The sequence below is a fragment of the Anolis sagrei genome, chromosome X, assembly GCF_037176765.1.
Source record: "Anolis sagrei isolate rAnoSag1 chromosome X, rAnoSag1.mat, whole genome shotgun sequence".
NCBI lineage: Eukaryota > Metazoa > Chordata > Lepidosauria > Squamata > Dactyloidae > Anolis > Anolis sagrei.
The window spans coordinates 79,065,090-79,077,682 of NC_090034.1; the positions used below are offsets into that span (position 1 = coordinate 79,065,090).

General features: G+C 43.2%; 1 protein-coding gene across 3 annotated transcripts in view; it reads left to right on the forward strand.

The window, feature by feature from the left end:
• Positions 1-12,593, forward strand: part of PHACTR4 (phosphatase and actin regulator 4) — a 123,171-nt gene that overhangs the window by 81,462 nt on the left and 29,116 nt on the right. For all 3 annotated transcript variants that reach the window (XM_067460559.1, XM_060784281.2, XM_067460560.1), the window contains 2 exons: positions 4,184-4,354; positions 8,302-8,661. In XM_067460559.1, coding sequence (XP_067316660.1) covers positions 4,184-4,354; positions 8,302-8,661 — 531 coding nt within the window. The remainder of the gene's footprint in view (positions 1-4,183; positions 4,355-8,301; positions 8,662-12,593) is intronic.

Sequence of the window (12,593 nt, forward strand, 5' to 3'; positions counted from 1 at the left end):
ACTTCCTGACTGTGAGAGCCGTTCAGCAGTGGAACTCTCTGCCCCGGAGTGTGGTGGAGGCTCCTTCTTTGGAAGCTTTTAAACAGAGCCTGGATGGCCATCTGTCAGGGGTGCTTTGAATGCAATATTCCTGTTTCTTGGCAGGGGGTTGGACTGGATGGCCCAGGAGGTCTCTTCCAATTCTTTGATTCTATGATTCTATGAGGAATGATGCCCCTCTCATGTAAATGGTTTAATCTTTTCCATGTTTTTATGACGGGGCCAATTAGGAAATGACATTGATAAACCAGGAACAAAAATTGTGTTACATAGTGTTATTTATTCAGCATTGTTGGAAATGAACATAACATTGGTGTTATAGACAATGCTATTTTATAATCAGCACATTGAATTTATTAGCATTTTAACATTTAATCGGCACATTATGTATCTTGTCAGGGCCATTAGATGAATGCATACATCTGCCTTTAATTGGCTCAAAAATGCTTTTCCCTTTTTTTTTTAATGAAAGAGAAATATAGCATGGTCACACTTGTGGTGTAATATTTTTCGTTTATTTTCTTCTGCGTTATGTGTCATAATGCTATAATCCAATAATACCAGAGGGGAATATTATATTTAGCAGGAGCAGGCAAAGAGCAACCTGTAGGCAGCATGTTATCCTCCAGAGCTGTCTAGTGTCCAGAAATGTTTTGGGGGGAAATCATGCCCCAGATGCCATCTAGTGGCTTTTGTTTTAAGGACTAGTTCAGTGGTTCTCAACCTTCTAATCCCGCGACCCCTTAATATACTTCCTGATGTTGTGGTGACCCCCAACCATAACATTTTCATTGCTACATCATAACTGTAATTTTGCTACAATTATGAATCATAATGTAAATATATGAAATGCAGGATGTATTTTCATTCACTTGACCAAATTTGGCACAAATACCTGATACATCCTAATTTGAATACTGGTAGGGTTGGGGGGGGGGTATTGATTTTGTCATTTGGGAGTTGTAGTTGCTGGGATTTATAGTTCACCTACAAACAAAGAGCATTGTGAACTCCACCAGCAATGGAATCGAACCAATCTTGGCACACAGAATTCCCATGACCAACAGAAAATACTGGGTTTGGTGGGCAATGAACTTGAGTTTTGGAGTTGTAGTTCACCTACATCCAGAGAGCACTATGGAATCAAACCATTATGGATCTGGACCAAGCTTGGCATGAATACTCAGTATGCTCAAATGTGAACACTGGAGAAGTTTGGGGAAAATAGACCTTGACACTTGGGAGTAATAGTTGCTGGGGATTTATAGTTCACCTACAATCAAAGAGCATTCTGAACCCCACCAACGATAGAATTGGATCAGACTTCCCACACTGAACCCCCATGACCATCAGAAAATACCGTGTTTTCTGATGATCTTTGGCGACCCCTCTGACACCCCCTCACGACCCCCAGGTTGAGAAATGCTGGACTAGTTGATCCAAGCCTCATTTAAAGGTCAAAAGCCTAGGAAGCTCTTTTGATGCGGGGGAGCTTTTATCACAAATTTCTTCCAGCAGTTTGCATTGTTGTTGTTTTTAATTAAGAGAGTCAAGAACAGCAGGAGAACCAGACAGGAGGTGGTGGATTCCTGTGTTACTGTTGGGTTAAAGTTGTGGACTAAAAAATTTAGCTGTTTTGTACTCTAACTCCCAGAGCCCCATTGAAATATGGAGCCGTGGTGGCGCAGTGGGTTAAACCACTGAGCTGATGAACTTTCAGATTGGAAGGCCCCACCTATCTTCGCGAGCGCATCTCCCTCTATGAACCGGCGTGAACTTTAAGATCTTCCTGGCCCTCCTTTCACTCCCACCATGGTCACAAGCACGGTTGGTGGGAACGAGAAAGAGGGCCTTCTCGGTGGTGGCCCCCTGCCTCTGGAACGCCCTTCCTGGAGAAATAAGACAGGCCTAATCCCTCCCCTCTTTTCGTAAGAGCCTGAAGACCTGGCGATTTAAACAAACCTTTGAGAACGACTAGTTCTAGCTCTGCCCCAGATACTGTAGAAACTGGCCATATCTTTTTTCTACCAATTACCCAGGTCACTTTCTTCTGTTAGGCCCTGGAATAATAGACTTGCAATAATAGACGAGGAGCTCGGATTATGACTTTATTGATGAGACGTGATGGATTAGTTATATGGATGTATTGTTGTTATATTGTTATACTGATGTTTTGCTATGTGATTTAGTTGCTTTAGTTACTGTTTTTAAATGCTAATACTATTGTTGTGCACTTGTATATTTACCTGGTTGTAAACCGCACTGAGTCGCCTACGGGCTGAGAGAGTGCGGTATACAAATAAAGTAAGTAAATAAATAAATAATAAATAAATGCACAGTCATAGACTCTACCTAATTTCCTGGGCCCTCTAAAATCGCACTAGCCCAGCCCGACCTTTTAAACTGCCTTGAACAGGCAGGATTATTTTAAATACATGTGCTATTGTGGTTTTTAATGCTTATTTTATTTATTTATTTATTTATTTATTTATTTATTTACTTTGCTTTGCTTATATACCGCTGTATCTCAAGCCCGAAGGCGACTCACAGCGGTTCACAAACAGTAAAAACAGTAGAAACAGCAGTGGTTCCATACAAAATATAACAATTGACTTAACACATTATCCATAAATTACCAATAAGCAATTACAATGCACAATTATTACAAAAAACAACCATACCCAATCTTCTCATCATCCAAGCGTAGTCCAGGTTCGTCGTCCATTGTTCCATTCCTATGTTCCATTACCAGATTGCACTAAATTACTCAAACGCCTGCACAAACATCCAGGTCTTCACCTTTTTGCGGAATACCATTAGAGATGGTGCTAGTCTAATGTCCGTAGGAAGGGCATTCCACAGCCGAGGAGCCACCACCGAGAAGGCCCTATCTCTCGTCCCCGCCAGCCGAGCTTGAGAAGCAGGCGGGATCGAGAGCAGGGTCTCCCCGGAAGATCTCAAAGTCCTGGTGGGTTCATAGGCAGAGATGCGGTCGGATAGGTAGCTTGGGCCGGAACCGTTTAGGGCTTTAAAGGCCAACGCCAGCACTTTGAATTCCGCCCGGTAGCAGATCGGTAGCCAGTGGAGTTGGCGCAACAGGGGGGTTGTATTCTCCCTGCGTTCCGCTCCTGTTAAAATCATGGCTGCCGAGCGTTGGACTAGTTGGAGCTTCCGAGCTGTCTTCAAAGGCAACCCCACGTAGAGAGCGTTGCAGTAGTCTAAACGGGATGTAACCAGAGCGTGGACTACCGTGGCCAAGTCAGACTTCCCAAGGTAGCTGGCGCACAAGCTTTAGCTGTGCAAATGCTCCCCTGGTCACCGCCGAAACCTGGGGTTCCAGGCTCAGCGATGAGTCCAGGGTCACACCCAAGCTGCGAACCTGCGTCTTCAGGGGGAGTGCGGCCCCATCCAACACAGGCTGTAACCCTATGCCCTGTTCGGCCTTGCGACTGACCAGGAGTACCTCTGTCTTGTCTGGATTCAATTTCAATTTGTTCGCCCTCATCCAGACCGTCACAGCGGCCAAGCACCGGTTCAGGACCTGGACAGCCTCCTTAGTAGCAGGTCTTGTTAATTTTATGTTCATGCTGTTCTCTTTGTATGTATTGATTATGTCACTTGGAAACCGCTCTGAGTCCCCTTGGGGAGATAGAGGGGTATATAAATAAAGTTTTGTTGTTGTTGTTGTTGTTGGAATCTATGGGATGGGGTGAGCTCCAATTGTTAGGCCCAGCTTCCGCCAGCCTAGCAGTTCAAAAACATGTAAACATGAGTAGATCAATAGGTAACAGTACCTTCGGCAGGAAGGTAACAGTGCTCCATGCAGTCATGCTGGCCACATGACCTTGGAGGCATCTACGGACAATGCTGGCTCTTCGACTTAGAAATGGAGATTAACAACACCCTGCAGTCTCAGAAGTGACTAGACTTTACATCAAGGGGAAACCTTTATTTTTAACTCCCAGAAGCCTCCAAATCACAGGGCATACCAGCTGCGAGGGTAATTTTTCCGAGCCCTCCTCCAAGCTGTAGCTAACAATGTTGCAGGGATATTGCTCTTAGTGCCTCTTTCTTTCTGGTCTCTTTTCAACTCAATGTGCTTGATTTGTTCTTATTTCATTCTCCTTCCTGTGACTCAAAACAGAAACAGATGGTGAAGAACCAGACAAATTAAACCACACCAGCTTGAAAAATGGACATACCATCCCCATTGACTGTTCTGGTATTGTCAACCTTGCCCACCTGGAAGAAGAGACTGGAAAAAGAGCAAGTCTTAAGAAGCCTATCCCACCTGAGGAACCGAAGAAATTGCAAGGTAAGAAGCAGAGGGCTAGGGGCAGTAGTCTCTAATACATGAATTTTGTTGGCTGTCAGAAAGTCCATGTAAAAAACAGTTTGCAAGGACATGGAAACATTCATTTTTTTGGACTACAGTTTCCAGAAATCCTCGTCCAGCATGAGCAGAATGACCCACGTTAGCTGGGTCATTCTAGAAACTATAGTCCAAAAAAGTAATTTTCCAAAAAGTAACTTTCCCATACTCAAATCCATGGGTTCCCAAACTAAGGCCTGCATGCCAGATGTAGCCCTCCAAGGTAATACCCGCCCCCCCCCTGCCCTAAATTCTAGACTTGAAGTCACCCTAAGTCTGAAACTAATTGAAGGCACACAACACCAACAATAACAATCCTAATTAACTTGACTCTCTCATCAGCCTAAAGCAGGCTCACATTTCCCATTGAAATCCTGGGAAGTTTGTGTTGTCAAAATTGTTCTTCATTTAAAATATTGCATGGTTCTTTCATTCTTTTTTTTTTTAACTACAAACAAGATATGTCTCTTGCACATATGATTTTTTTCATGTTTGTTTCAAACTATAGTCCGGGCCCCCAACAGTCTGAGGTATCATGAACCAGCCCTCGGCTTCAAAAGTTTGAAGACCCCTGCTTAAATCACTTCCTTTGGAATATCCTCACCCATAGGGTTTCCTCATTCTGACAAAAGCTACCCAGAGAAGCCATTGAAATCCACAAGCATGTGGACAATTTCAACAGAAAGGAGGAGACCATGAAAATGAACAAAATCTGGCTACCAGTATTAAAAAACTCTAAAATTGCAACAGCAAAACAGCAGAGAGGAAACAACCAGGCACATCTTAACACTTCTCAACAGAACATTTTCCCAGGCTCAGCCAGACCTTCAAATGCTAATGAAGGTGGTCAGCTGAAACATTAACACCTAGCTTCAGCAGAGAGCTCTTTGCCCCACCCCAGTCATTCCACAGATATATAAACCCATTTTCCTATTTCCAACAGACCTCACTACCTCTGAGGATGCTTGCCATAGATGCAGGCGAAACGTCAGGAGAAATGCCTCTAGAACATGGCCCTATAGCCCGAAAAAAACCTACAAGAACCTAGCTATGATATTGTTTTAATGTTGTTGCTGATGTGATTGTGCTGTGTTCTTATTTAATAGTTTTTAATGCTGTTGTTTTACCTGTAATTTTGGGCTTGTCCCCATGTAAGCCGCCCAGAGTCCCCTTGGGGAGATGGTGGCCGGGTATAAAAAATAAAGTTGTTCTTATTATTTGAAACACAACAAGATGAGTTCACAGCAGACACTCTGCTGGCTGTTGAATTGGATCACACGGCGGACACTTCCCAAGTGTGTAGGACTGTGTGATGTATCGGTGAATAATGCGTGCAGATCCCAGTAAGGTGGCCTTCTGCAGTGGGCAAATTTTGTCAGCACCAATTGTGTTTAAGTGCAGGCCGAGGCCTTTAGGCACTGCACCCAGTGTGCCGATCGTCACTGGGACCACCTTGACTGGCTTGTGCCAGAGTCTTTGCAGTTTGATCTTTAAATCCTCCTATCGTGTCATCTTTTCCAGTTGTTTCTCTGCAATCCTGCGTTCACCTGGGATTGCAACATCGACGATCCATACTTTGTTTTTTAACACGTTTGTGAGGTCAGGAGTATTGTGCTCCAAAACTCTGTCAGTCTGAATTTGGAAGTCCTAGAGGAGTTTGGCGTGTTCATTCTCTGTAACTTGTGTTCCACCAGTTCTTTGTCGCAGGCAGATGGTATTTGTGGCACAAGTTCCAATGAATCATCTGAGCAAGGGTGTTATGCCTCTGCTTGTAGTCTGTCTGTGCAATCTTCTTGCAGCAGCTGAGGATGTCATCTGCTTCCTTGCAGAGTCTACATTTGGGATCTGTTGTCAACTTTTCAATTCTGGTTTTGATGGCATTTGTTCTAATGGCTTGTTCTTGGGCTCCCAGAATCAGGCCCTCCGTCTCCTTTTCCAGAGTTCCATTTGTGAGCCACAGCCATGTTTTTTCTTTGTCAATTGGCTCTCAATTTTCCCCAGGAACTGTCAATGGAGAGCCTTCTTTTGCCAGTTTTCTCTTCTGCTCTGGATTGTGTTTTTATGGTATTCCCTCTTTGTCTTTTGCACTTTAAGCAGTTTACTGCTATTGACTTCCCTCAATGTTGGTTCTTGACTGCCTTTCACATAATCTGCCAGTGCGTGTTTCTCTTCTTCTACTGTTTGTTTCACTTGTAGAAGCCCTCTGCCTCCTGATTTTCTGGGCAGGTAAAGTCTGTCAACATCACTACACGGGTATAATGCGTAGTGGATTGTCATCAGTTTTCTTGTTTTTCTGTCCAGATCATCCAGCTCTGCTTGTGTCCAGTTCACAATCCCAGCAGTGTATCTAATGACGGAGGTGGCCCAGCTGTTGATAGCCTTGATTGTATTTATTATTATTATTATTATTATTATTGTATGGTGATTGGCAGTTTTCACCTCAGTTCTTATTTAAGTCTGTCCATCGACACCAACCCTTGCTGCTTTCTGTCCTGTGCAACGAATAACTGTCTCTAGAAACTAGAATTGATAGGAACTGACAATATGGAATGAATTTATGGACTCTGAGCTGGCGAACGCTGAGCATGAGACTGGTTTTATTGGTTGTGATGTATAATTGATTGTTTTAACTGTTTATAATTGTTTTAATTGCTGTTTATATATGTTTTATTTTTACTGGTTGTGTAGGCATCCAATTGTGCCTTTTGTAAGCCGCCTTGAGTCCCCCCTCGGGGGTTGAGAAGGGTGGGGTAGAAATACGTGAAATAAATAAATAAACCCCGGCAATCCAACCATGTTCACATTTCCCCCCTTAATTCTGGAAAATAATTTAGTGCAAATCTTTCGAATGGAATCTTAGTGACATGAATTGGTCAAAGATCGGATGGCAAACTGTAGAGATGTTCTCCTCCCAACTCTCAGAAAAGCCCTCTGCAATGCTCTGCCCCAAAACCAGGATTATATTCCTGGTATAATCTGGATTTAGTCAGGTATATAAAAGCAAACATGTGAGTATGGTTTTAGTCTATAGCCTTCAAAGAAGTGGAGTATATTACCTTCAGGCTGAATGTTTTATAGTGGCTTAAGCCTTAGTAGACGTGTCCCTTTTCCATTAAGAGTCAGTTGTAGAACAAATCTTCATAGGTATCGAAATGATGCATTGAATGGTTTCTAAGATGCTGCAGCCCCTTTTTAATTATGTAAGTGATCTTAGTGAAATGTATTTTGTAAAAACATGTGTCTCCCTAAAATGCAAATGATGTAGTTATACAGAAGTGTAACCTGAGATACGATAATCTTTTCCAAATATTGCTGTTTTGTTAGGGAAAATTACCCTAATTATAGCAGAGCATCTAAAAACAAACAAGATACAGAAGTAGAGCAACAGCTCAGTAGCGAGCAGAGCATGAAGTGCCATGTGATGTGGCTGTAAAGAATTCAGAGCTTAGGAGGCAAAGATGCAGAGTCCAATCTTTAAAAAAATCACAAAGGGTATTTACAATAATAAAGGACTAACTACATTTCTTAATAATCAAGAACTGAGTTTGAACTACTCTAACACCCATCTCTTCTAAGGTTTCAAAGAGACGGTAAAAGTACCAATCACTACACATATCTTCTGACACACAAGCAGAGAGAGAGCTCAAAGCACACAGCACATACTCTCCAGACTCAAGTGTAAGAAGGCAGAAGTCAAATTCAAAAAGCTTGCAGTAGAAAAGTATCCATTTTAAACAACTAGTTAGAATGAGAGCAGAAACAGAGAGAAGGAGATATGAGGGTATACTAAGCTAACTAACTTCTCCTTGTTGAGGATTTGAGACTTGGGCAGTGTGGGGTTGAATTTTAACACTGTTAACACAGATTTTTGTTTTTTTTAATTTTTGCAGGAACATTCAGCAGTGATCTCAGTTCAGAAGAGAAACAAAACCATGAGCCCCATGCCCCAAAACAGCCACTGCTTCCTCCAAAGCGACCGTTGTCATCTTCTTCTCAGGAGACCACTGATGTGCAGGCAAGAGATCTTGCCTCTGGCAGCAGCACTGCAAGGACTATGTCTTCCTCTACAGCTCCCACAACGACGACAAAAGGAGTGAATGTTTCCATTGCTCCTTCCCCGGCCCCCAGGACTGTGCTCCCTCTTCTGGCAAATGCTCACACTACAGCTGCCGTGAGTTCTGCTGTGCCTGCAAAACAGCCTCCAATCCCACCTCCTAAGCCGGTTAATAGGAATAGCAACCCCTTAATAGGTAAGTTTCTTGGATGTGCGTTGGGCTTTGCTTCACCTCTGGGTTCCTCCTTATGTATTTATTTTTGATTGATACAAGTTCCATGTGAATGGGAAGAAATTTGAAAGCATATTGCAAAGTGAGCAAAACCGGGTGTGCTCATGTCAGCTTTCCACTTTTTAAATATGCTGGTTCTAACATTACATATTTGACCATCAATAAGTGACTCCGTAGTCTGCTACTTTGCAAAAATGTTCATCAACTTTGTGGGGGGATTTTTTCGTGTCAGGAGCGACTTGAGAAACTGCAAGTTGCTTCTGGTGTGAAAGAATTGGCCGTCTGCAAGAACGTTGCCCACGGGATGCCCAAATGTTTTGATGTTTTACCATCCTTGTGGGAGGCTTCCCTCATGTCCTCGCATAGGGAGCTGGAGCTGACAGAGGGAGTTCATCCGTGCTCTCCCCGGATTCAAATCTCCGACCTGTCGGTCTTCAGTCCTGCCGGCACAAGGGTTTAACCCATTGCACCACTGGGGGTTCCAGCTTAGTGGTGACAATTGAATATCTGGAATAGATGTCACGGACTTCAACGTGTGTCTGTTCATGCTTTCGTCACTGTTTGAATTATATATTGATACATAGAAATGGGAAGTACATGGAGAATTCTAACTTCAGTCTTCAATCATATACCTTCACACTTCATAGCTGGCCTTCCAAATCCAATAATAATAATAATCATCATCATCATCATCTTTATTTATACCCCACCACCATTTTATCATTATTATTAATTTACAGTATTTTTGTACCGCTTTTCTCACCCCTAGGGGGACTCAAAGCGGTTTACACATAACTGGCAAAACTTCAATGCCATACATTGGACACTGATGCGATTCCAATCCATAACAACCACAATAATAAAAACACAATTAAACATAAATCCTAATTAGACAGTACATAAGCAATCATTAAAACAATAAATAATTAAAACAGTCTCTCTCGAAGGCTTTCATGGCTGGAATCACTAGGTTCTTGTGGGGTTTTTTTCAGGCTATATGGCCATGTTTTAGAGGCATTTTCTCCTGACGTTTCGCCTGCATCTATGGCAAGCATCCTCAGAGATAGTGAGGTCTGTTGGGAGTTAGGAAAATGGGTTTATATATCTGTGGAATGACTGGGGTGGGGCAAAGAGCTCTTCTCTGCTGGAGCTAGGTGTGAATGTTTCAACTGACCACCTTCATTAGCATTTGAAGGCCTGGCTGAGCCTGGGGAATCTTTTGTTGAGAGGTGTTAAGATGTGCCTGGTTGTTTCCTCTCTGCTGTTTTGCTGTTGTAATTTTAGAGTTTTTTTAATACTGGTAGCCAGATTTTGTTCATTTTCATGGTCTCCTCCTTTCTGTTGAAATTATCCACATGCTTGTGGATTTCAGCGGCTTCTCTGTGTAGTCTGACATGGTGGTTGTTGGAGTGGTCCAGCATTTCTGTGTTCTCAAATAATATGCTGTGTCCAGGCTGGTTCATCAGGTGCTCTGCTATGGCTGACTTCTCTGGTTGAAGGAGTCTGCAGTGCCTTTCATGTTCCTTGATTCGTGTTTGGGCAATGCTGCGTTTGGTGGTCCCTATGTAGACTTGTCCACAGCTGCATGGTATACGGTAGACTCCTGCAGAGGTGAGAGGATCCCAAATGCTATGTTCAGCAAAGGACAAGAGGTCAAAACCAGCACTTTGAATTGAGCTCAGAGATGGTCTGGCAGCCAGTGGAGGTGGCACAACAGGGGGGTGGTATGCTCCCTGTATGTTGCCCCAGTTAGTAATTGGCTGCCGCCCATTGGACTAGCTGAAGTTTCTGAACCGTCTTCAAAGGCAGTCCCATGTAGAGCGCGTTGCAGTAATCTGTTCGGGAGGTAACCAGAGCGTGGACGACCGTGGCCAGATCAGACTTCCCAAGGTACGGATGCAGCTGATGAATGAGTTTTAACTGTGCAAAAGCTCCCCTGGCCACCGCCGAAACCTGAGGTTCCAGGCTCAGCAATGAATCCAGGATCACTCCCAAGCTGCGAACCTGCATCTTCAAGGGGAGTGTAACCCTATCCAACACAGGCTGTAACCCTATGCCCTGTTCGGCCTTTCGGCTGACCAGGGGGACCTCTGTCTTGTCTGAATTCAATTTCAATTTGTTAGCCCTCATCCAGTCCGACACAGCGGCCAAGCACCAGTTCAAGGTCTGAACAGCCTCTTTAGTAACAGGTGGGAAGGAGTGACAGATCTAGACGTCATCTGCGTACAGATAACACCTTACTCCGAAACTCCGGATGATCTCCTCCAGCGACTTCATGTAGATGTTAAATAACATCGGGGACAGTACTGAACCCTGAGGGACTCCACAAGACAATGGTTGTGGAGCCAAACAGGTGTCACCCAGTAACACCTTCTGAGACCGACCCTCCAGGAAGGACTGAATCCACTGCAGAGCAGTACCTCCAAGTCCCATTTCTGCGAGGCGTCCCAGAAGGATACCGTGGTCAACGGTATCAAAGGCCACTGAGAGGTCCAGCAGAACCAAAAGGGACACACTCCCCCTGTCGAGCTCCCGGCGAAGGATTCGGAGCGGCTTACATGGGGCCAAGCCTGAACAACAAACTACAATGTATAAAAATACAAATTTCAGTAAAATAACCAACATAACATTAGGGTATAAAACATCAAAACATATAAAACGATATACACAGAACATAGAAATTCAAACAATGACAGAGAGCGGGCCGCATGTACATAAAATGATTTAAAACCTCCGGGTGAGATAAGGGGGGCAGAATGATTTATTGAATGTAGTCTGAATAGTGAGTAAACCAAGGTATGGAAAATCCTGAATTATTTCATACAATCATAGAGTTGGAAGAGTGTAACCCTATCCAAGAGTGTAACCCTATCCATGGCAGGGGATTGGGCCATGCAGCCCAATCCCCTGCTATGCAGGAACACACTATCGAAGACATCTTGACAGATGGCCATCCAGCCTTTGCTTTAAAACCTCCACAGAAGGGGACTCCACCACACTCTGAGGCAGTGTATCACTGTGAGATAACATCATAAAATTCTTCCTAATGTTTAGGTAGATCGGTTTTTTCATATAGTCTGAATCAATTTCTCAATGTCCTAGTCTCTGAAGCAGCAGAAAACAAACTTGCTCCATCTTCAATTCAATATCCTTTCAGGTATTTAAACATGGCTATCTTGTCACTTCTTAACCTTCTAAACATAACCAAGTCCCCAAGTTGTTCCTCATATGATATGGTTTCCAAATCTTTTGCCATTTTGATCACTCTCTTCTGGACACGTTCCAGATTGCTAATATCCTTCTTGAATGCGGTGTCCAGAACTGGACACAGTATTCCAGATGAGATTTGACCAAAGCAGAATAAAGTGGCACTCTTACTTCCCTCAATGGAGATTCCATACTCCTTTTTAAAAATGGGAACATCCTTTGCCCTTTCCAACTCTGCTGGAATTTCTCCTGTTCCACAGGAATTCTCAAAGATTGTAGCCAATGGTTCTGAAATTATTATTATTATTATTATTATTATTATTATTATTATTTGAAACATTTGTATCCAGTCCTTTTCAACCCGGGGGGGGGGGGGTGACGACGACTCAGGGCGGCTTGTTACATCTGGCAGCAATTCGATGCCAATACACACAACAAAACAATAACACAAATTGACATTAATTAAAACAATAAGTTATAAAATATCCAATTAAAAACATTTCTAACAGCAATATAACCCCATCCAAGTCCAGTTCAGTATCCAGGGATCCAGTCCAAAGCCTGTGCCTTATCTGTTCTCACAAATCATTGTGATTACTTGTTAAGCCTGCTATCCAAATGCCTGGTCCCAGAACCATGAATTGAGCTTCTTCCTAAAGGAAAGGATAGATGGAGCTGACCTAATTTCA